Here is a 25,472-nt window from a genome sequence, read left to right as displayed (position 1 = left end):
CCGGGCCTCCATAAACACCCTATTTCTCCTTGCTGGACCACTTTGTTGTCAGATTTTGAACAAATAGTCGGTAACAACAATATGCATCCGTGAGGCCGCTTGCGGCCCTTGTGTAGCTCCCTGCAGTCCCTGTAGAAGTCACTACCCTTTGGGCACTGTATGTGTCAGTGCCCTACCTACCCATTAACATTGCTCTCCATCATACATATGCTGTGCGCTCACACACCTGTCACTTAACATCATACTGCACTGTTGCTTTCTGCATTGTATCATCCCATGCTTTTTGTCTCTTCTGTAGGAGGAACTCGTCCTAAGTCACTGCCTTCCCGATGTTCTCACCCCTCCTCCTTGTGTTGTGTGACTTCCTACCCACATGTAATACAATCTATCCCACTTTATTTACTGAGCAATGCCTAACATCTAGGTGGATGGACTTGAGACTGTATGTAACAGCTTCTTACTACTGTTGATAGCAGAAATGCTACCTGATTAGTCCTGCCCACTGCTAATTGCCCAATAAAATGTTACAAAAAAACGAGGAGTAAAGAAGGGCATGCTTTAGGTGTGAGAATCTGGGTATCTGCAACATAGTGCAGCACGTGCAATGTGCAATTTCTTGGGTCACATGTGTAGTAGATGGGCGTACTCCTAGTATTCCTAGTTTCTGGCAAGATAAAGTGATAGCATGAAAACATTAGAAGAGGTGTGTGAATGAGTTCAAAACATTGTTTGCAGATGCAGAGCTGTTGATCTGCATGGAAAGCAATAAATTGGTAATTGAGGTGGGTTTTGAAAGTGCATTACAAGGCTATCGAGTTGTTGCAGAGAAACTTGCTGCCAGTCTTTGGGTTTCTGATAAAGAACCCCTGAAGTCAGACAGCATGGTCCCATTAGAATAGGAGGAAGAATATTTTTGAGAATTTCAGGACTACAGTAACTGTTTATATAGCCAAAAAGGGATCATCATTGGTATCGTTGAGACTGCAGAATGATTTTGACATAAGTTGGGATTCATAATGTAAATTAAAGAATGCTTTAGATGAGAGCTGGAATTTGTTTTTTGTTCATTACGTTTTTTAGAGAATAGTTGAGAACAATAAAGGAGGGTTTGCCATAAAAATTGTCTCGAAAACACAAGTTTGACCTTGTACCTCATTTAGGATGGGAGCTGCTGAGGATTGTGATGGAAAGATTAGTGAACATGTCAATAATTGGCTGTTAGACTGCATTTGTTCCATGTTCAAGATTTTTCGGGATTTGTACTGGATTTTTTTGGTTGATCGGCATCCATTGCCTTTCATAGCAGAGATGTCTCCCACATTAATAAACTGTATTACCTTTACCATAGTACATGTTTTTGATGTTTGATCTAATTGATTTCCATCCAGATTCTAGGCTACATACTGTGCTTGTAACCCTGTCTGATGGTGCAGTTTGGGTTTGCTTTGGGAAAAGTGGTCTTTAAGAGACTGGATGACCACACCGAGACCCGCGCCACCGACCTCCTGGAACGAATGAACAACATTGGCCTCAAACAACTGGTCACTGACCCCACGCACAAAGCAGGAAACACAATGGACCCCATCTTCTCGTACAGCAACAGAGTTGGATATAGCTACACCATGGAACTCATCTGGTCCGACCACTCCATCTTACACTTCACCATCACCGCACCACCCTGCACCACCCCCAACCGCCACAGCACCCCCTTCCGCAGCTAAACCAAGGTCACCCAGCAACAATGGACCAATGCCTTCAACATCACCTAGCCCAATGTCACCACCAACCTGAACCAGGCAGTAGATATTGTCAACGTTTGGATCACTAGTGCCACCGACCTGGTCGTTCCCATCTCACAAAACGCAAAGATCCACCAGTCATGCCAGTTGGTACATCCCGGAACTGAGAGAGTTCAAATGCAGATGCAAACAACTCGAAAGAAGATGGTGCACCAGCAGAAACATCACCGACCGAGATATCTTCAAGACTGCCTCAATAACTACCACCGCCAGCGCAAAGTTACAAAAAAAGGAGGCCCTGACATGCTGCATTGAGGCCAGCACTAACCAGACCAATGGGCTCTTCATCATCGTCAGAGATTTCACCTACCTGTCAACCACTGAAAATGCAGTCCCCGCCTCACAGGAACTCTGCAACATCCTCACTAACCACATCCACAACAAGATAGCCACCATATACAGTAACTTCAATCCCGACCCACCAACCTCCTCAGCATCCCATCTCCCACGACCACTGCTGCCGACCACCAGCTGACCCCATGGGAACAACTCAGCACACCGAACACAATTACTCAAATGAACTCCATCCACTACAGAACACCCACCAACCCGTGCCCCACCAAATTTTTAACCTCGAAAGAGACAAGATCAGCTATCAGATCACTACCATCCTCAACACCTCTATCACCAAGCCACCTTTCCTGACACCTGGAAGCACGCAGAGGTCAGACTCCTTCTCAAGAAACCCTCAGCAGACTCCGGTGAGCTCATACCGTCCTATCTCTCTGCTCTGGCTTCTTGCCAAAGTCTTGGAGAAGGCCTACAACATCCAACTCATCAAACACCTGGAGGGAAACAACCTGCTGGACCCCTCCCAATCAGGATTCAGAGTCAATCACAGCACAGAGACAGCCCTGATCCCCTCAACAGACAACATCCACACCCTTCTCCACAGAGGAGAATCAGCTGCCCTGATCTACTCAACCTCTGTGCAGCCTTCAACACTGTCTCACACCACACACTCATGGATCGACTGCACCAGATCGGACTCAGAGACAACGCGCTCAGGTGGATGACATCTTTTCTCAAGGGGCGCACCCAGAGAATCTGTTTCTCCCCCTTCACCTTTCACCCTCAAACACACCCCCTGTGGTATCCCTCAAGGCTCATCCCTTTGTCCAACCCTCTTCAAAATCTACATGACTCTACTCACAGACCTTGTCAGAACCCACAACATCAACATCATCTCCTTTGAGGATGACACCCAACTCGTCCTCACGCTCTTAAAGGACCCCTCCATGACAGAGCCCAATTTTCACAACTGTATGAAAAACGTTTCAGCCTGGCTGAAGAACAAATGCCTGAAACTCAATACAAACAAAACAGAAGCCGTGATCTTTGTCAGACACACTTCCATCTGGAATGACTCCTGGTGGCCATCGGAACTCGGACCCACCCCCACTTCGCAAGACCACACCTGCAACATCGGCATCATCCTGGACAGCAAACTCTCCATGTAAAGTGAGATCAATGCTGTCCACTCTCTGCAAAATTATGCAGCCACCACCACCAGACTCTTGAGAAGACTCAAGACAGTCCAGAATGCAGTAACCAGGCTGGTCCTCAACCTTCCCACAAGAATACATATCACTCAGCACCTCAGAGACCTCTCCACATCCAGAAAAGAAGATTCCTACTCAAACTATTGATCCATGCAAACAAAGCCCTCCCTTACCAAGGACCCACCTACATGAACCACCACCTTAATTTCCACTTACCATCCAGAAATCTCCACTCTGCTCACTCCACCCTCGCACAGATACTGCGCATCCACCACTGCCCCACTGGAGGACGCTTCTTCTCCCACCTTGCCGCCAAGTCCTGAAACACCCTTCTCCTCCACCTCCACACGTCACTGTCATTGCCGGACTTTAGGAAGGGACTCAAGACCTGGCTCTTCGAATAGACCCTCAGCTTAGCACCTGGATACCCTCCTGGGTGATAAGCGGTGCTCTAGAAATACAACTTGATTATGACTGATGAGCAGGTGGATGAAAAGAATGGCAAGCCTGAAGTATTTTCAGTGTACAGTATGAGGCAGCACCCCTTACTCCTCATGTGTTATGTCTTTGCTTAAGGAAAAGGGCTAGATGCAAAGTAAAGACTCTATTGTACTTTAATGAATCTATCAACTGCATATTTGTGCTTGTATTTGTAGATGTAGGATGGAATACCGAATGTCATTAGCACAATTGGCTTTAGAGTGTTGTAACAAAAATGCCTTTGCAACAAAAGGCTTTTACAACAAGATTTTTTAGAACAAAAAATGCCTTTAGAACAAAAGCCTTTACACGAAATGTAAGTATTTAACAAGTAAGTATAAACTCTTTAGACATATATATATATATATATATAAAATGGGTTTATTTTTACTTGTAAAATACTTACTTTTGTGGAAAGGCATCCGTTGTAAAAATATATAAACACACACCTTTTAACTATTAACCCGTGAAATCCTTTCCCACCCCAAAATTCCCTTACCATCCACAAAAACCCATGGCCACCCTAAAACCTAAAAATCCCCTTACCACCCAAAAACCTATACCCACCTTAATCCCTAAAAATTTCCTTACCACCCAAAAACACATACCCACCCTAAACCCTAAAAATAATATAAACATATACATTTTCAAAATTACACACATATATCAAAACAAAGGGTCAGAAGCAGTTCTCTGTGGTGCACTGTTGTTACCGGTGACGGAGGAGACCACCCTCAAAATATTAGTATTACCAGGAAATTCGCCGCACTCCACAGGGTCCTGTATTTCACTTTTATAAATCTTTCAGTAACCTCCAACGCGTTTCGACTTGTTGTAAGTCTTGTTCACGCCTAGTGAGTCCTTTGCTATTTCCTTTAAATAGTAAAATTCCATCCTGCTTAACATAATGCATTCAGGACATCATAATTAAAAATACAGAGATTACACAAACAACATTCTCAAAAATTGGCAACAACTATCAAATGTGCTGTTATGTATATTAGTAACTATTAAAATGGTCATAATATATGATTCACATATTGTGAGAGACTTATGATGATCTACTCAAAATGCTGATACCAATAATGTTGATATGTCATATTATTTCACACTGCATGACTGCTTAATGCCTATACTTGAAATATAGACTGTCAGCAATTTACATGTTTGTTAGAGAGACTTGTACCACCTACTTCATGATGATTACAGAAAGATGTTAGTACCTCGTTAACGGCATGTCCTATGACTGAATCGTAAGTAACGGCTGATTGCCTATACTCTCAAATAAATTTAACATTAATGATTGTTTATCACAGCAGTGTCAACTAAGTGCTGGTTGTTGAATCTTCAAAAAAAAATCCAAAGAAAATTCACCTGTCACATCATCGGGAAAGTTTCAGGGTGGTCCGTCAAGCTGGGGCGGAGAAAAAAGGGGCAATCAAACGCATTTTCCCCATTCATTTTTCCATAGGGATTTTTAACAGCGATAGTGCCGAAACCACTGGACAGACCTACACCAAATTCAGCAGAAAGGGAGCTCTTGGTCCAGATAGCTACCTTTTTGTTATTTGGTGTAAATCCATTCAGTAGTTTTAGAGAAATTAAAGAAAATCCAAATTTGTATGTATATGGACGCAAAAGATTTGCGACCCCTCCTAATCTCATGCTGAGATTTGATTGGCTGCCAACGCTTCAATAATGAAGGGTTGGCAGACATGTTGGGTCTCTGCTTCAGCCGAGTCCCAGAAAAAGGTGAAAAATAAAGAAAAGGGGCCTGGGTAGAGTCACCCTGACTCCTTAGCTGTGGTGCTGAGGTCACAGAGGCAACCCCCAACATCCACCCCTCCCCCTCTCCCCTCTCCCCATTGCCCGATCATCCCCCAGGGGCTAAAAAGCACTTAAAAAAAGCAAATTGTTGCAGCAGAATCGTAACTGGGTCGCAAATCTGCAGTAATTTTTTTCTTCTTTTTTTAAAGAAGTGCTCTGCGCTTTGTCATTGAGAAAACCCCCTGGTGGGCCAAGTCCGGGGGGGGAATTGTTAGCCCCAGGGATTGCCACCTCCCCGGGGCACAGATTTAATTGAAGTGGGTGGACTGATTGGCAGGAGGCGGGGAGCCAGCTGAAACCGTGGGAGCCCTGCTGCTCCCCCCACAGTCCCCAACATTGAGACTGGGTGCCACCCAAGTCACGTGGTTGAGCCCCGGGGTTTAGGGTCCCCAGGGCCGATCTGGGGACACACAACCTTTCTCTCCCCAAAAAAATGAATAATAAAGCTGCGCACCAGTGGAAGGAGTCCCTGCGGCCAAGATTGGCCTAGGGAGGGGGCCGCGGGGCTGAGATCGGCATGGGAAATGAGGGCCGCGCACCTCCCCTCCACCCCAAAAAATTTAATGTTTAGGAAAGGCCCCGGAGATAGGATCCCAGGGTGGAGATCAGCCGGGGGGGCACGCAGCCCCCCTGCCCCCAAAAAATAAATATTTACACTTGGCCCTGGGGGATGGGGTCCCTGGGGCTGATATCGGCCTGAGGAGGGAGGGCAATGTGAGGTTTGGGTTGTTTTAGAGGTTGACCACAGGGACTGGCCTCGGCTAGGCCCTGTGGCCAACCCCAGCCGCCATGTGCAGTGATGGCTGGATTAGCGTATAGTAATGAAAATTACTATACTTTAAAAAAAACATAGAAATTCACTGAAAAAAAGGTTACAGGGATGTTATAATTAGGAAATAGAATTAAAAAAAACCTAGAAATTCACTTAAAAGAACAAAGGTTATAGGGATGTTATTGTTAGGGTCACATTTTGAACATATTAAACCATGGAAATTCACCAGTTATAGTTAGAGTTATCTCAAGTAACTATAATTGTTGTAACGATCCAAATCTCATGATGGGGTGGTGGGAGAGTTGCGTAGCTTGGGTTCAAGAAAATTATAGATACATGGATAAGGTGATCATGTGGCTCCGCTACATAGACGACCTGTTCCTGATTTGGCATGGAACTACAAGAGAACTACAAGAGAATTTGAGGAATTTTTTTGTATACTAAATAACAATGACGTAGGATTACAATTTACATATAAAATCAGCAACAGCCTAATTGAATTCTTAGACCTGCAAGTATATATTGTAGCAGGAACATTACAGACCACATTATATAGGAAACCCACTGCAACTAATAGTATCTTACAGGGTACTAGTTTTCATCCTAAATCTCTAATCAGAAGTATCCCTTATGGTAAATTAATTCGTATTAGAAGGAACTGTTCGGATGAACAGGACATGAACGATAAATTTAGTGAAACTCGACAAAGGTTTATCAGTAGGGGATACACGTTGAAATCAATAAAGCAAGGAGAATTGATGGCAAGGAAAAAACCCCGCAATCAGGTGTTGGCTAAAAGAAGTAATGTCTCAGAACATCCAGAACAGAATAAGAATGAGATTAGATTAATTTTGGATTACAGTAAAGAAAAACATCAAATTGTAAAAATATTGAAAAGATATTGGCATTTAATCCAAAAAGATAGTGATATTGGACATCGGGTTGGTACTTGTCCTTCCATCACATATCGGAAAGTACCATCTTTGAAAGACATGCTAGTAAAAAGTCATTTTGAGTCACCTAAAACTTCTGATTGGCTAACAGGGGGCAACAAAGGTTTTTTCTGTTGTAGGAAATGTAAAGCATGTAAAATTGGCTGTGATAAAAAGTTCGTAACTGATTTCAGAGGTAGAGACTTAGTGATCAAAGAAAGAATTACATGTGAAACTTCCTTTGTGGTATATGTCTTGGAATGCCGATGTGGTTTGAAATATGTGGGCAGTACCATATGCCCCCTTAGAAAGCGTATCTTAGAACACATAAGGGCAGTACAGAATGAGGATATGACGTACGCTATAACGAAACATCTTAAAACTCACTCGGATTCGAATTGGATGACCATGAAATACTATGGTATTGCAATTATACAAAAACATGAACGAGGGGGTGATAGGGTTCAGAAACTAAGACGTTTGGAGTCGAAATATATCATCAAACTAAAAACGAAGATGCCATATGGAATTAATTACGATGAGGAGTTATTTTGTCACTTATGATTTTGAAACAATAATGAGGCACTACTGTTTTTATATTAAATTAAGAAAAGTCTGTTATATTGTTGATGTAAAATTGATAAAAAATTAGGGGGATCAGTATCCCCAGAATGAATCAAAGTACAACATAAGTTTGGCCGTTGATGAATAAGTCATAGAGATTGATTATTTAGAATTAGTAACATGACAGTAGTATACTATATTATAGATAATACCATATGTATGGAGTAGTAGGAACCATAGGTTTTCTTATTTTCATTGTTGTTTGTACTTTGTTATCACATGACTGTTTTAATATTCTGGGTGTACAGCGATTCACTTGTTTTCTTTTTGTTATATTAGTAACACTTTTGTGGTCAATTTATGTTTATTGGTGAAGTATTGTAGCACTAGATTTGTTATATATAACTACATATCCCAGAATGCCACATAAAGGCATAGCTTAGTGGAAAAGTATAAATAGAACATGGATTGGAGCAATGAGTTACCGTGATCAAGACCGAGAGGGTCGAAACGCGTTGCTGTTAGTTGGTGGGGTTGTTTTTTCATTAAATAAAACAGGATCAATCACAATTCTGTGAGTGCGGCATCTTTAACTTAAATGTTAAACTGGCAAATAAAATGTTAAAGCTTTTTACTTACCTGGAATATACTTACATTTTTGTTGTGAAAGGCATCAGTTGTAAATGCATAATTGTTGTAAACAAATGTGTTCTAAAAGCCTTTCGTTGTAAAGGCTGTTTCCCCTGTATTGTCCCTCTCTGTTGTCCCCATTGTAATGAACAATTCTATTTGGATTGGAGATGTGTTGAGGATGCTTCACTGTACAGGGCTTGACCAAGGCATCAAGACAAATTCAGTGCCTGCAAACCCTAACTACGGACTTAGGTTAAGAAAGAAAAACACAGGTTAGTATTATTACTGCTGTGTGAAACTCTGGGGCAGCCAAAGAAGAACAAACAGTATTTGGAAGAAATTGTTTAATACCATCACTGTGGCATTTGTGTGACCTTAAAGGAAAGCAGGGCTTTGTTAGAGTTGGCATGACAATGCGGCTGTTGTCAAATCTTACTTGATTAACAAAAAAGAGCTTTCAGATTCCTACTGACAGAGGGGCTTAGGTTCCACCCACATTTTGGTTCCTCAGAGTACAGGATTTTATTTGGTTTAACTTGTGTGCTTCCACTGAAGAGAGTGCTTTATTGCTCTGTTTTGCTTGTGGAAACTCTCGTACTCAAAGGGGCAGGACTGAGTTGACTATGATGGGAAGCCATTGATCATGGTGATAGGCCTGATCTATTTATTATGAAATGTTATGATTCATGCAGTAGGCCTGACATATTTATGTGAAACTTATATATTAACATCAATCAGTTTAAGGGTGGAATGTTCTTATTCTTTATGAAAGTCTGCAGAGAAGGATTTTGTTAAATGGAATCTCACAGATCACTGTAGTAGGTAAATGTTTTTATGTTATAGAAGACTTGCTCTGTAAGAATCATTGGTAGGCCCTCTAAAAAGAGATGATGTTTTCCTTAGCCAGCTGTAACATTGAATGAATACCTTCGTAATTTTATGGCTGTGTGCCTAATGGTTGCCTTTATGGGAAAGCTTACACTTAAAAACGTAGGCCTGAGTTGTGTGGTTGCTATAATCCTCGTGGACCTTAGTGCTGCCTTTGACACAGTAGATCACGAGATCCTCTTGGAGAGGCTACAAAATGCCGCAGTGACTGGACAGGTTTTTTTCTGGCTTAAATCATTCCTCAGTCAGAGAACGTTTCAAGTATTCGATGGTGACTGTATATCAACTCACATGCCGCTCAACTGTGGGGTCCCTCAGGGATCCTCACTGAACCCCACCCTTTTTAATGTTTATATACTCCCTTTGGCTGAGGTCGTCCTTGCACATGGTATCTTGCTAGTATCATATGCTGACGATACCCAACTTGTTTTTTCTGTGAGCCATGTAAAGGACGATCGGCTTCCCTCTCTTGGCTCCTACATTACGGATGTAGCTAATTGGATGAGCCATTCAGCTCTGAAACTCAATGAGGAGAAAACAGACTCCTGATTCTAGGTAGCCCTCTGCAAATATGATGAACCTAGGATGGCCTAATGACTTAAGTGCCCCGCCAACACCAGAGTTGGAGGTAAAAAGACTAGACTTTTGGCTGGTCAAAGACTTGACCATGAACGCCATGAGCAACAAAAGTGTCTGGTATCTGTTTTGGGATGATGAAAGGTCAAAGGAAAATGTTATACCTTTTCCCATCCCTGTCCCAAAGACCAGCAGTCCAAGTACTCATTCTGGCATGACTGGACTATGGAAATCTGCAATATTTGGGCACTCCCAAATCAACAGTTAACAAATTACAAATGGTGCAGAAGGCTAATACCGGTCTTCTATGTAAAATCTCTAAATTTCACTCCACCTGACAAACTCTAAAGTCGCAACACTGGCTGCCGATTGCTCAAAGAATTACATTTAAATCCCTATGCATTGCTTGCAGATCACTCACCCAGACAGGTCCCAAGATTAGGAATGCATGGATCATGTATGTATCCCTACAAGACGCCTGCGTTCCTCCAGCGCCTGCCTAGCTATGGTTTCGCCGATCCAGAGAGGTGGCCGATCTTTCCGGTGCAATGTTTCCATGCTGTGGAATTCTATGCCAACTACCTTGCGGACTTCTGAATTGGAATTGCCATTCCGCAAACAGCTAAAGACTTGGCTGTTCGTGGTTTTGTTTGTCACCTGGCTCTGATGTCAGATGTTTAACAGATGTTTAACATTGTCATCACTGTGTAATGTGTTGTACACTACAGCGCTTGGAAGCCCAAGTGTAGCTATGCGCTCTATAAGTGCCTCATACAATAAAATACAATACAATTTGGTTATGGTGGCAAGCTATAGGCCTGACTGGTGCACTTGGAAAAGTTTTGTTTGATGCCATAGGTCTGATGCTGATTATGAAAAGGTAAGCTCATTTATTATAAAAGGTTGTGTTTAAGCCAGTAGACTCACAACAGTGGCTTGTTATTACATTGTCACAGGCCTTAGACAGATATTTTGTTCTGTGTAATCCCCCAGATTACTGTAGTGGGCAAGGATTTTGGTGTTGGTCACACACTCTGACAAACCCTGGGGATTTTCACTCTGGTGAGTCTTGTTAGGCCCTATTGAGAGTAGTTGTATGTTGTTTCGAAAATTATATGTTTCTGTTCATAATTTGATACCTGTATGCATATTGGTTGCCAGTTTATGTGCACTTGAATAGGCCTGTGTTGGTTATGATGCCACACTTAGGGTAAAGGTCATAGGCCATATTAGTTCACTGGGAAAGTTATGCCTGATTTGATAAGTTTAATCAGTTTATTAGGAAAGTTATGTCAAACCCAACAGGCTTGACTTACATACTGAGGCAAGAATGTCTTAAAAGTAATAGGGTTTTAAAGATGGATTGTTATGACACTGTGTTAAAGCCCATAGGCAGATATTTTGTATTATGGAATCTGACATTACTGTGATAGGCAAGGGTTTGGTGCTGGTCATTTCTTTTTGTATATATTTGTAATTTTATGACAGCATACCTGATGTTTGTCTTGTGGGAATGGTTTATTTTACATGGGATCTCAGATTCCCATAGTAGACACGGATTTGGATGTTGGTTATTCCCTCTCTCTAAAGCTGGATATAAAAGACTGCACTGTGAGAATCTTTGTTAGGGCCTCTTGGGGAAGATAGTGTTTTGCTGTACCTACTGCAAGTTTTTATACATTTGTAATGTATTTTTTACTATATGCCTGTATGTATGCTTTTGACAAGAATATGGCTCCCCAGATACCTATTTCACAGGTATCTGCTCGAGATTTAAAAGGGAGTGTAAGTTGTCTGCTCATAAATGAACAGAAATGTGCTCCTGCTCTGATTCCACAATGGGCAACACAATGCATATCCATCTGAAAATGAGTGAACCTCAGTGTCAGGCCTAGTTGGCCAGTCCTTTAGTTTTCCATTTTCTCCTTTTATAGTTCCCCTTTCTTTTCTTTGCTTCTTATCTTTTTGTGTTTGTTTTTATTAGGAGGATACTACAGCCTCTTAAGCAGTGCTAACGGGCTGTTTGCTTGCCGCTCATTTCACTTTCAGTGCGCCACATCCTGTGTGGCTACTTCCTCTAAATCAGGTGCCAGTTATGGAAGGCACTTGTCGGTAGTGTAGCAGTGTTTTAAAAAAAATATTTGTATTGGTTTTCACAATTAAACATAAACAATAAAAACATAACAGTAGGCATGGTAGAGGCATGATACCATAGTTTCTAGAAGATTGCACCATCAATTCAATCAATTCGAAGCAATAAATGAAGTGTAGCTTGCGCCACTCAGTGTACACTCCCTCCCGGTGGTAGGTCCTGGCTTTATTTCCTCCTCACTCAAGCCTTCTGTAGTCCTGCAAGGGCTATATATCTTCTCCGATTTTTTTGGGGCAGCCCCTGCTTTGATAAATTATTTTTTCAGACAGCATGCACCAGTCCAAATCGTTCTTTCAGTCATTCACCTCCGGGGTATGTGCCACCCCCCACTTTCGAGCTATATTGCTTTTGGCTACTTTCAAACCTAGGGACAGCCGCAGTTTGGTGGGGGATTGCCTCCCTAGACGTTCCACAAGCAGCATTTAGCTGTGTCTGGTATGAGACATCATGTTGTAGCCCTCATTATCTCCCTAAGTGCAGTCCAATATGATTGTATCCTGGGGCAGTTCCACGTCACATGAAGAAAGGTGTCCACCTCTCCATATCCCCTTTACACAGATCTCAGTGGGGCATCTGCCCATGGCGTGAAGGACCATACAGGAATAGTAGGAGTGATATAGTACGCAGAGCTGCACTAGTCAGAACCCTGACTTAAGAGCATTTTCTTTAAATGCTCCCATGGCCTCCTCCCACTCCCCTTCCTTAAAGTCCCCCTCCTCCGATTCCCATTTTGCTTTGAGCTGCAGCAGAGTGTTATGTGCATTGTTGATCAGTTTTCTATAAATTAGTGAGATTCCACCTTTACACAATGGTTCTGAGAGTATGAAGTACTCTAACGGGGAGGATTCTTCAAATATCATGCCCCTCAGAATGTGTGAAGGAAGGGCGTGACTTAGCAGAGATTTAGCATTCCACAATGGGCAACACATTGGTTCTAAATGTGACGGCCATGCTGGAACTTTAAAAGTGCAATTACTGTGTGTAATACTAAGTCAAGATGGACACCTGCAGCTATGTATACTACATGAAAATGCCTGCCGTATTTTTCAACTTCTGTTTTATTTTGAATATGTTGTTGATTTTGTGGGTATATTTTATTGTATCAGAGGGTGAATGCAAGAATGAGTCAGTAGATGGATAATGATAATGGATGGATGAGTGCAATTATGAGTGACAGTGTGCATGTATAGTGATTTATTAAGTGCCTAAATGCATCAATGACCCAAAAGGATCTTTTGCTCATTACCTAAGCCTGATGGCATTGCCCGTGCTTATTGATTCACCTATTTGCTGTGTATGCTGCCAAGCTTTGTTTTTTTGTACTGTCAGATCTGGTATGCATTGTTTTATTGTTATTTTAATTTGGTTCCTTTTCACTGTCTTGTAGCTCATTGCTTTTTGTTCCTTTCCTGACCCATGACATAAGTGACACACTGAGGGGGGAACTTGTGTGTCTGCCCCAAGGGTCTGGAACCCCCTCTGTAAGAATTCCATAGACTAGCTGATGGCGTTGATGATTGGGAAAGGTGGTACAACTTACAAGAGTTTAGTGGCAGGATTGACAGTGGAAGCTCAAAGTCTTAGTGGGGAGCAAAACACAAAAGAAAACACTGTTTTGATTCCTTGAGCATCTGGTATTGGCAGTTATTAGTGCATGTTAAAGCCATGCAAATTTTTGTTTGCATGGTCCAGTAATTCACTCACAGTGAGTGGCCTCAAAACACCATCTCTACTGTTGTGGCCTCACTTGTTTTGAGAGTGCTGTCTCTGCAAGCTAATGTATGCTTTTGACAAGAATATGGCTCCCCAGATACCTATTTCACAGGTATCTGCTCGAGATTTAAAAGGGAGTGTAAGTTGTCTGCTCATAATTGAACAGAAATGTGCTCCTGCTCTGACTGGCCACAATTCCACATACTCAGATGCTGTGAGAATGTCAGTAGTAGGCTAGAAGCAAGAGGGATTAGATCATTGTTCTATTCAGGCTAGACCCTTCTTGTCTTTGTGCTCTTAATGGTATGACTCACAAGTTGCGTAACACAAAATGATGGGCCCCATTGCAGAATGTGATAAGGGGCCCCTGAACCTCCCATATCTTAAAAGATTTCATTGGCCTTGAGTTAAATGGGGACGTGGGCCTCCCTGTGGCACCGGGCTGTTTTTAGATTGTCTACCCTGGACCATAGGATGGAGGTTAGGCATCAGCACGTGTAGCGGGGCAGTGGCCCCTGCATGATTAAAAACCATCACTAAACACTTTGTTAGATTTACTGACCCCGACATAAGTTTCCCCGGGTCTATTTATTAACATTAGTCACCCACGTGATAGATGAGAGCATCATAATTATATGGTGAGAGGTCTCGTCCTGATCCTTCCCTTTTGGGTCAAACATGTGGGACATTCCATTCCACAACATAACTTCTCTCCCCAACCAAGGAAAACTAAAATAAACAGTAAACACAGGGTGCACAGTGTGGCACACCTAAATCCCAAAATACACATCAAAATGAGAACATATGTGTAGAAGATGCATTATCATTTCCTTACTGAACATGTTAGTCAATTCAACACAAAATCCTTTAGCCTTGTAGAGATAACTGGATGGGGCCTGAAGTGATAGCTCAGCACTCCCTTGTGTCAACTTATGCACTTTCCTTGAGGTATGTGTCCTTAGTGCCGGGGGTGAGAGTTGGCTCACTGGATGTCAGTGATTGATGTGTTGGAGCCCACTGGCGGACTCTCTGGCTAGCTGAGAGCATATTGGGGTACTTCCTTAGGGTCACTCATGTCTGGATCTGGATCCTCCTTGCAGTGATAGAGTTCTCATCAGTATAATGACTTGAATGTTTGTAGCGTTTAAAGAAACAATGTTTCTGGAGACTGTCTCTTCATCCCTGGTGTCAGTGACCATTGCCCCACGTATCCTAGTGACTTTCTACGGATAGGGTTTAAAAGGTAGGCAAAACTTGCTTCCTGGGTGTCGATCTCAGATGAGAATGGTATTGCCCACTTACAGATGTCGGTTGCGTGCTCTTCATTTGGAAGACATCTGGTCGTTCCATCCTTTCCATTAACGCAGGGCATCGGACACTTCAACCCAGATGGTAAAAGACTCTTCCACATGAGGGATGGTGTCCTCTATCATGTGATTAATGCATAGCACATTGGGGCTCACTCTCGTGGTGGTGTACAGAGTAAGTATATACTCCCTCAGGAAAGCATAAAAGGCACAGTCCAGGTTCTGGTCATCAGCCAGTGCAATACGAAGTACTTTGTTAACGGTCCTCAAAAAATGTTCCACCTCTCCATTTGCCTGGGGCGACCTGGGTGCAATCTTCTGGTGGCGGATGCCTCTAGATTTCAGGTACTCTGCAAACTTTTGATTGGACAGAAGGGAGGTCCATTGTTGGTGCGAAGTTCATGCTGAAGTCCATGGGTGGCCATGAACTTCTCCAAGTGAGGAATGGTCTGGTTAGCTGTTACAGGCTCTGATTTCTACCTTGGGGTACTTTGAGACGTCATTGATTACAGCTAGCATGTGTCAGTCATGTGGGAGGCTGCCAAAATCTATGCTGGCTTGGTGCCACATAAGAAGTGTAATGGACGGTGTGATGATGGCTGCTGGTGGATCAGCTGCACCGGCTGCTTAGCACATAGAACATTGGTTAACAGTTCGTTCAACCAGGCTGTAAAGGCCAGGGAACCACACTTTGCAGTGGAACCTGGCCTTTATCTTGACTACACCTTGATGTGCTGAGTGTGCCAAATCCACTACTCATTGTTGTAGCTGACTAAGAATCACAAAGCGAGGGCCTTGCAGCAAACATCCTTCTGGAGAGGTGGCCAATTCATTATGAACATGCTGCAGGAATAGCAGAGTTTGGCTTACCTCTGTTGTGCAATAGGATAAATTAATTATAATTTTGTCCCAATTGCCTGACGCTACCGCAGACATCGCAAGTTGAAGACACTCATCTTCTTTCGTTGCTTCGAGGATTTCTGATAGGGAAATGGGTAGCGGTCGCAACCTCTCAACCACCAACTTCACATATTCCTGCACTTCTGCCGTTTTGGACTCTTTGCAGACTGTGGCAGGTCTTGCATGCCTGGAAAGATAGTCCACCGGGTTCTGGGTCCCCGGCTGATAGACGACAGAGAAGCCGTATTCCTGCAACAGTTTAATCCACTTCTCAATCCTCAGGGTGGTTGGAGGAAGATCCTGTGAAGAGCGGGATGATGGGTTTATGATCAGTATGGACCGTGAGAGGGTGCCTAACGAGGTATAGATAAAATGACGGCACTCCCAGTGAATTGCATTGGCCGCCTTCTTGAAATGGGAATACCTTTGTTCAGTCAAAACATGACTGGCAAATGCTTCCGAGGCGCATTCACCATTATCTTGCCTCTGGTATAGCACAGCCCTGAGGCCCGTGTGGCTTGCATCTACAGACAACTCTGATTCTTGGTGTGGGTCAAAGTAGGCTAGCGTAGTATGCTCTGAGAGTGCTTGTTTGGCTGCTCAGAAAGCCTCTTCTTGTGAGGGTCCCCATTCCCAGATAGCATTGACCTTGGTCAGTTCACGAAGAGGGACTGTGAGGGCAGAGAGATTTGGAATAAAACATCCACAATAGGTTACCATCCCCAGAAAACTCCAGACTCCTGTGACGTTGGTGGGAGCTGGGGCAGAGCAAATGTCTTGACCCTAGTCTGGATCAGGCATGACCCCGCTTTCTGAGAACCGGTAGTCGATGAAACTGATTCCTTTTAGGAGGAAGGCTCACATTTCCTTGTGGAGGGTGAAGCAGCTTCCAGAAGGCACTGAAAGGTTGCACGCAGTCTCTCAAGGTGCTCATCTAGGGTAGGGGTGTACCAGAATGCCATTGCTGACATTGATAATGCCAGGAGGTCCTACCAGTACTCCTCGAATGGTGTCCTGAAACACCTCAGCAGCGCTGGACACTCTAAAACTGAGGCTCTTGTATCTTCTTAGACCCATATGAGTGGAGAAGTTGGTGATTGCCCTTGATTCTGGCACTAGCATCAGCTGGTGGCATCCTGCTCTGAGGTCTACTTTAGAGAATCACTTTGAACCACTTATTTCCTCCATTAGGTCGTCTACTGTAGTTGTCAGGAGTCTTTCTCGCTGGATAGCCATGTTGGGTAGACGCACGTCTGCACATATTCAGACTTCTCCCAGCTGCTTGGGACTGCGAGCAACCACTATCGGGGACACCCAGGGGGTTGGGTCGTCAATTTTCTCAATTATGTCTGCAGCCTTTAGTTTTTTGTGTTCTTTGACTTTTGGGCAAAGATGAAAAGCCACTGGGCGATGATGGAGGGCGATAGGCTGAAGGGATTCATTGAGGTGAAAACGCACCATGCAATTCTTCAGAAATCGGATCCCTTCGAACAGTTGCGCAAACCCATTCCAACAGGGTGTCAATCCCAGGCAGGTGTACACTAAATGTGAAAGTGACCAACTGGAGTTGTTCAGCTGTCTTGCGGCTTAATAGCATTCCATGGCACCCCGAGTGACATAGATTTTGGCTCAGGTTGTGCGATCATCATGAGTGATGTTGTCATGAAGATGCCTGCTAGCAGCGTAGCTGAACCAAAGGCCTATACTTGAGTCGCTGTAGCATGTAACGCTGGCTGGCATGGGAGAGTCTGGAAGATCATTTGCTCCATGATGATGATTGAGGCATTTGTCACTTAGCGCTGGGATGGGATGACCAGCAATGGTGACAGTACACTTCAGGGTGCAGTACCCTTGGTATTCGTCTGGTTGCATGTTGTGTATAACATGTACAGTGCCATCAACTTTGTCATCATCCATGTCCTCTTCTTCATCAGGTGCCTCTGGCACCTCCATGGCATTCACAGGCGTGGGTTTCTTTGTCTCTTAGTGGCTGTGAACGGGCAAAAATTTGCAAAATGGTTTCGCTTTTTACATGATGAGCATCTTTTGCCTTGTGCTGGACAGGTACTTTGGTGTGGGTAAGAACCTCAACACCAGTGACAGAGTTTCGGAGCTGTAGTGGGCTTGGCCCAAGCTTTCCTTTTGTCAGTATTAGAGGTGGCTATTGTAATGAAAGGCTCAATATTTATTGGTCTTTGCACGGATGCATACATATTACACACGTTCTTTGGAATGGGCGAGCGAGAGTTGTTAGCCATAGACATCTACGGCACTTGGAGGCTGTTTACCCAGCCTTTCCATTTTCTTGCTTGAGAGGATAGAGGGAGGGGGCATCGCACACAGAAGGCTCATGAGGGGGACTGGGTGCCATATTTGCGCTTAGTCAGGCACTTGAAGTAATAACAAAGGCTACAGGAACAGCCTTTGGGAGCAGTGGAAGGTGCTGTGAGCGGTACAGTCTTTATAGTGAGGTTGGGGAAAAAACAAAGTTGTGGTGGTTGTTGCAAACTGTAGACAATGCACCTATATCTCTCCAAATGTTGGGGCAATCACAAACTTGTCACCACTAAAGTGGGCGATGAGCTGCTGCAAGTCTCAGGAATGCCTGGATGCCAGCAAAGAGGGGGTCCCACATCGCAGTTTTGGAGCAACAAAACAGCCCAAAAGGAGTCAAGCCTACCAGAAGGGCTGGGCAGGCTGTGGAGGTGATGCTGGAGCAGTGGCACAGGAGGAAAATGTGCTGAAGTATTTTTTCCCCTGTGGCTGGCGCACTGTAGAGGATGGCAGGCATCAGGCAGTGAGTAATAAGGGTGGGGAGAACACCCTGTTTGGCAGAGCGCAGTCGTCACTGTGAATCCTTCAGGGCGGGGCAGCGCGGCCGTGGAGTCAGTGCGGCGGGAGAATCTTTTGTGGCTGGTAGAGAGATGGTAGTAATGTGGGTGGCGGCTGGGCGAATCTTGTGTAACTGGGGTGCTGCGTGTACTTGCAGTGCTGCTTGGGGTCACGGGGCCAAAAGGAGCAGCCAGAGAACGTGCGGGCACCTGAGGAGTGCCGCAGAGAATTGGTGATATGACAGAAGATCGTTGACATGATCGGAGAGATACGGAGGCAGGAGCTGGGTTGGCGGTGCAGGAGGCCGCCAGGTACTTGTATGTAAGGGTGATGTGTTATAAAATTGGAAGAAAGATCAGTATAGCACCCTAAAGCTCTTTCACTGAGAAGGTATAGCTTTCCGTTTGATGCACCCTTACCTTCATCTTAGGTCATTGTGAAGTGGTATTTCAAATGTATATCGCCACACCTACTGGATTTGCAAATTGACAAGTATAAATTAAGTAGCAATGCTCATGTCAGAAACCCCATTAAAAGATATCTGACACTGGCATTCTGCCATCATTTTGTACAGCATCTTAACCAACCAATGTGATCATGTCTGTGTCTCTTTTAAAGGCAATGCAAAAGGTAAACGGTGTGGCTCTTCAGGGGGATCATGGAGTCGGCAAAACAGAAACCACAAAGGTACGGAACAATTTTCCTTTCCTCTAGATGTTTAGTTGCAAAATTATAAAACATATTGCCCAAATTACAATTTCCCGGCATAGATCATTGATTTGACTGAATTATGTAAATACATCCGCTAAATGGTAAATCATAAAGACTGAATTGAGCATCCAATTTTAAGCCCTCTTAGAAATTCCAGTTGACCGGTTTCAAACAGGCCTGCTAGATCCAGCCGGCTACATCAGAGTTTTTGGATATTAAATAAGCTACTTTGTTCAAAATCCCCAGCTATCTCCAGTTGCATCTTGAAGATGGTTTTTGGTCTCTAATGCATACAGATTCACCAAAAAATGTCATTTCTCCCCATTTTAGAAACTGTAAAAATTCCTACAATACTACAGACAAAACTATCACTTTCTGCATTAGCTTTGGTATTTTTTGCAGCTCTAAATATCGAGTCGCAGGGTGATGGTAAATCTGCAATTGAACATTTGTTTTAAATCTTGAATTCTTTACGTGGAGATGTTTATTCCATGTAAATAATTAATTACCTTGTCTTACAACTCCTGAAATAATTGAAGTGTCTGAGGAATTTTGTCACATTTATTACACCACTTATGCCTGCTTGAAGCAGGTGCATGTTTAAAAGTGCAATGAGTGTATGAAGCAGTGTTGGAAACGTTTGTGAATACCCACAAAGTCTGTTATTCTTACTCACGTTGCACTCTCATGGGAACACCCATTTTTTCTCCCCTCATCTTATACTTATAAACTGTGGAAAATCAGGCTTGACTTTCCGTTGTTGTGTGAACATTAATAATAGGAAACTTCTACAGGTCATAATTCATCAAATCAAGAGCTGCAATTTCAGGTCCCAGATGCTACTGTTTCTACAACTGTGACATGAGAGCAAAAAGAGCTGTAAAGGCCCCATCGGGTCTGCTTTATATAGTGGATATTTTAATGCAACCAACATTCCAATTCACGAAGCGAGAATATTTAGATCTGTAATTGCCCATGTGGTCGATCCGCAAGCTACGCAGTTTTTTCACTGCTAAGTTACAGGTTGTGGTGGGAAAGTGGGTGTTCCTGGGTAAGGCAGATTTTATGAAACCCACAAGCTCGTGTTTTTTTTTTTTCAATTATTTTTAAATATGTAAACGGAAAATAGGAGTTACTTCTAGTGATTAGCAAACCGGTCTGACAAGCTTTCCTGATGAAGCTGTAAACAGCTGCAGGCGCATGTGTTTGTATTACATTGCTGATGTTTTCTATGATTTTACTGCATATGATTCATGCGTCCATTTTCTTGCAATAATGGCATTACTCCTAGTCCTACTCCCTCGCCTTCCTTTCAAACCAATGAGGCCTCCTGCCTCCTGCCTCCTCCTAGACCCTCTCTTCCCCTTTTAAACACCCCCCCCACCCCTACCCCCTCCTGTACAAAAACCAAGCCCAAGTAGCAACTTAGACAGTCCGTACCGGGAGGGCGGGAGGGAACGGAAAGAAAGGCGAGGGAGTAGGACTAGGAGTAATGCCATTATCGCAAGAAAATGGACGCATTACCTCCCGTCCCTCCCTCGCCTTCCTTTCAAACCAATGAGACATAGCAAGAAACACACAGGAGACGGACACTGAGTTGCAAGAAGTTTATTATCCTGCACAAAGGCCACCAAAAACCCCACCCCTATTACTTCATAGAGGATAAGACTCGGTGACCCAATACCGACTCCAAACTACCCAAGTCCGACAGCCTATAATGCCGAACAAACGTCGAAAGAGAAGCCCAAGTGGCGGCCCTGCAAATTTCCACTACAGAGGTCCCCTGAAGCTCCGCCACCGTAGCCGCCATACCCCTGGTAGACCGACCCTGAATCCCTTGAGGAGGAACCACCCGTTTCAAGGAATAAGCTAACAGAATCAATGATCTCACCCACCGACTCAAGGAAGCCGTGGAAGGCTTCTCCCCTTTACGGGCCGGACCGAAATTTACAATAAGCAAATCCCCATTGCGGAAAGGAGCCACCACACGTAGGTACTCCAACAAAGCCCTGCGTACATCCAACAAATGCAAAGGGACCTCCTCCACTGAGGAGGGATTCAGACAAAAAGAAGGAAGGATGACCTCCTGGCGAGCATGGAAAGAAGAATTGACTTTCGGGACAAAAGAAGGTACCGGAACCAGAACCACCCGATCCTGAAAATCTTTACAAAAAGGAAAAGAACAGGCCAAGGCCCCCAATTCCCCTAAACGGCGAGCCGAAGTAATGGCCACCAAAAAGAACGTCTTTAAGGAAAGATGGCGTATATCACAGTCCCCCAGAGGTTCAAAAGGGGCATCCGTTAAAACATCCAAAACTAAAGAAAGATCCCATGAAGGAAAGGAACGTATAGGGCGAGGAAACAAATTAAGAAGCCCCTGAAAAAATCTGGGCATCAAACGACCCTCATCTGGAAGGTTACGCCACGGACCTCTAAAAGCCTGAATAGCCGCCCACTGTACCCGCAGAGACGCCACCGACAACCCCAACTGTGAACCGTCCTGCAAGAACTGCATCACCTCAAAGATAGACGCGCAGGTAGGATCTAATTCCTGTCTTAAGCACCAAGAAGAGAAAACCCTCCACTGCCTACCATAGGAAAGTAAAGTGGAACGCCGTCTGGAAGCCAGTAACGTAGAACTCAAAGCCACTGGAACCCCCAGGCCCGTCAAACCCCGGCGTTCAACTTCCAGGCCGTCAAGTGTAACCTCCTCAATGACTCCATTGGGAGGCAGGGAAACTCCAGGGGCGACGGACAAAGAGGAAGAGGCCACATCCGCCCGGCTGCCATCAGCCGCAGTAACGGGAACCAATTCGCCCACGGCCAATGGGGTGCAATCAGGAGAACCCTGGCCCCCAGAAGCCGCACCCTCAACAGAAAAGACCTGAGTAGCTGAAACAGCGGGAACGCATACAAAAGGCCCCTTGGCCAAGGACACAACATCCCGTCCACCTCCCAGGCTTGGGGACACCGAAACCGGGAGCAGAAGCGATCTAGCTGCTCGTTTTCTGCGGACGCAAACGCATCCAGCACTAGAAGACCCCAGAGCCGAACCAGATGACAAAACAGTGACTTCCGGAGGGAGAAAAGTTGAGAGGAAGGAATCACCCTGCTCAGCTGATCCGCCCGAACATTGACCACCCCCCGAATGTACGTAGCCCTGAGAGAAGGAATCCACTCCTGAGCCCACACAAAAATCTTCCTGGCCAGACTGAACAAAGCCCTTGACCTGGTCCCCCCCTGTCGGTTGACATAAGCCTTGGCCACTAAGTTGTCCGTCCGAACAAGAACCGCCGCTCCCTTCATGGACACCTGGAAATGGATCAGAGCCAACAATACAGCCCTCAACTCGCGCCAATTCGACGACCGATTGGCCTCCAGCGGGGACCAGAACCCCTGAATCTGCGCCGACCCCATCCAAGCACCCCATCCGGAGAGGCTGGCATCCGTAGTCACCACCGCCGGGCTCAGAGGAGACAAAGAGACCCCTACCCGAAGATGATCTGCAACTAACCACCATCTCAGCTCCCTGTGAATTAAACCGGACCCCGGAACCCTGGTCCCCAGAGAACCGGACCCTGGCGCCCACCTTCTCAAGAACCATGTCATCAAGCACAGCAGATGGAAACGTGCCCAAGGGACCAGAAATATCACAGACGCCAAATGACCTTGCAGACGCAACCACAGAAGAGCACGGGAGCAGCCTGTAACACCACTTTCCTCACCATGGACTGGAGTACACCTAACCTCTTTTCTGACACCGTCACCAAGCCAAGAAGAGTCCGAAACCGAGCCCCTAGAAAAACCAGATCCTGGGACGGAACTAAATCTGACGTTTCCCAGTTGATTAAAAACCCGTGGTTTTGCAGGACCACCAGAACTTGGGCAACCTGCCTCTGCAACAGGCCCCGCGAAGGAGCATGGATCAAGATGTCATCCAGGTATGGATGAATAAACACCCCTTCTGAATGTAGCAACGCCACCAGGGGGGCCAGCACCTTCGTAAAAATCTGAGGAGAAGATTTGAGGCCGAAAGGTAGGACGCAAAACTGATAGTGCTCCTGATCCACAGCAAACCTCAGGAACCTCTGTGATAACGTTGCCACCGGCACGTGCAGGTAAGCATCCTGCAGATCAAGTGACACCAGAAAGTCCCCTTGACTGACCAATGGAAAGATAGTCTGAATAGACAGCATGCAAAAATGCACCGTCCTGATCCAAGCATTCACTTCCTTCAGATTGAGCACAGGTCGAAACCCCCCTGATACTTTCTGAACAAGAAATAAGACCGAATAAGTGCCCTGACCCCTTTCTTCCAGTGGAACGCGGGAAATGGCCTCTTTGACCAGCAAGTCCCGGACTCCGTCCAACAATGCCTTTCTCCGCGACCCTCGCAGAGGAGTGGGACGTACCTCCGAATCTGGAGGCACTACAACAAAATCGATGACATAACCATTGGCCACAATGTCCAGCACCCAACAATCGCTGACACTCTCCTCCCAAGTTGAAAGAAAGTGTCTCAGCCTTCCCCCAACCGGCCCTATGCCAGGCCCACAGTGATTGTCAGGACCCCTTCTTGAACTCACCCCGGTTCGAAGGGGCAGACTTCTTAGGGGAAAAACGCGGCTGAAAACGACGTTTCCTAAAAGAAAAAGATTTGGCATCCATCTTAGGAGAAGAACGGGAATGTTTCTTCCACCCTTTTCCCAAAGCCGATCCCCCTTTATAAGGCAAGGCATGCTTCCGTTCCTTAAATGCTTTGGAAAGCATGGAAGGCAATTGATCCCCAAACAAGCTACAACCCTCAAAAGGCAGTCTCAGCAAGGCAGACTTCTCCCCCGGGTCGGCCTTCCAGGAACGCAACCAGAGGGACCTACGGGCCCCAATTAAAGCCCCAGATGCCAGAGCCGAAGTACGGACCACATCTGAAGACACATCTGCTAACAACCTGGCTTGCTGCTCCATACCAGCCAGGAGCTCCGAACATTCCGCCCCTTCCTGAACAGCCACCACCAGCTTATCAAAGTCCTGCACCAACGACTGGGCCGCATAAGCAGAATATATACCTGCCCTCAGAGCCAGATTCTCAGCCGCAAAAGCTCTCTTATGCCCTGAATCCACCTTATGGTCCGTGGCATCCGTAGGCACACAATCCTCCGGATTGACCGCCGGCTTGCCAATCAGGGTAGCCAAAATTGAATCCAGGCGGACCGAGGAAGGCAATACCTCCTCACCCTCAAGTAAATAAAGTTTCTGCAGGAATCGTGGAACCTGAGCCTTATCCACATCCTTCCATTCACGAAACACCATATCCTTCACAGGTCCCTGAAAAGGCATGGCAAATTTAGAAGGCGTCTGATATTGAGGAAATAAGTGAGAGTCAGAGTTTGTAGGTTGAAACACCGGAAATCCCAAATTGTCCCGTACATGAGCCATCACATCCCACATCTCCTCCCTGGAGATATATTTACCCCCAGAGGACGTAGATGGAGCATCCCCTTCCTCACTATCGGAGGAGGACTTCCCTGCAGATGCAGGTGTATGGGCAACTTTAGACCGACCATTCCTGGCCATCCCTGCTTGAAGAGCCCTGGAAACAGCCACCTCGATCATCTCCTGCACCTCCTCCCTGGACATGAGGGGCACAGCACTACCACCCTGTAACTGGGGGCCCCCAGGGGTGGAAATGCCAGCAGCACCCTCCTCCTCTGAGGAGGAAGAAGACACAATCCTTCGTCTTTTAGCCGGAGCTTTAGGCATCATCGCATCCAAAAAACACACTGCCACCAACTTTAAAATACTCCCAAATATACAGAACCCAGGACCTCCCTCAACACCTATCCACCAATCCCCACAAAGGTCAAAATAAGCATTGTCGTCAAAA

At 45.1% G+C, this 25,472-nt stretch overlaps 1 protein-coding gene across 1 annotated transcript in view; it reads left to right on the top strand.

The window, feature by feature from the left end:
- The window catches only part of LOC138296482 (uncharacterized), a 1,064,486-nt gene that overhangs the window by 592,932 nt on the left and 446,082 nt on the right, over window positions 1–25,472 (top strand). Inside the window, exon 45 of the mRNA XM_069235627.1 lies at window positions 19,496–19,564. Coding sequence (XP_069091728.1) covers window positions 19,496–19,564 — 69 coding nt within the window. The remainder of the gene's footprint in view (window positions 1–19,495; window positions 19,565–25,472) is intronic.

This window comes from Pleurodeles waltl, chromosome 5, assembly GCF_031143425.1.
Source record: "Pleurodeles waltl isolate 20211129_DDA chromosome 5, aPleWal1.hap1.20221129, whole genome shotgun sequence".
In the NCBI taxonomy this organism is placed as follows: domain Eukaryota; kingdom Metazoa; phylum Chordata; class Amphibia; order Caudata; family Salamandridae; genus Pleurodeles; species Pleurodeles waltl.
This window is presented reverse-complemented; position numbering and strand designations above follow the sequence as displayed.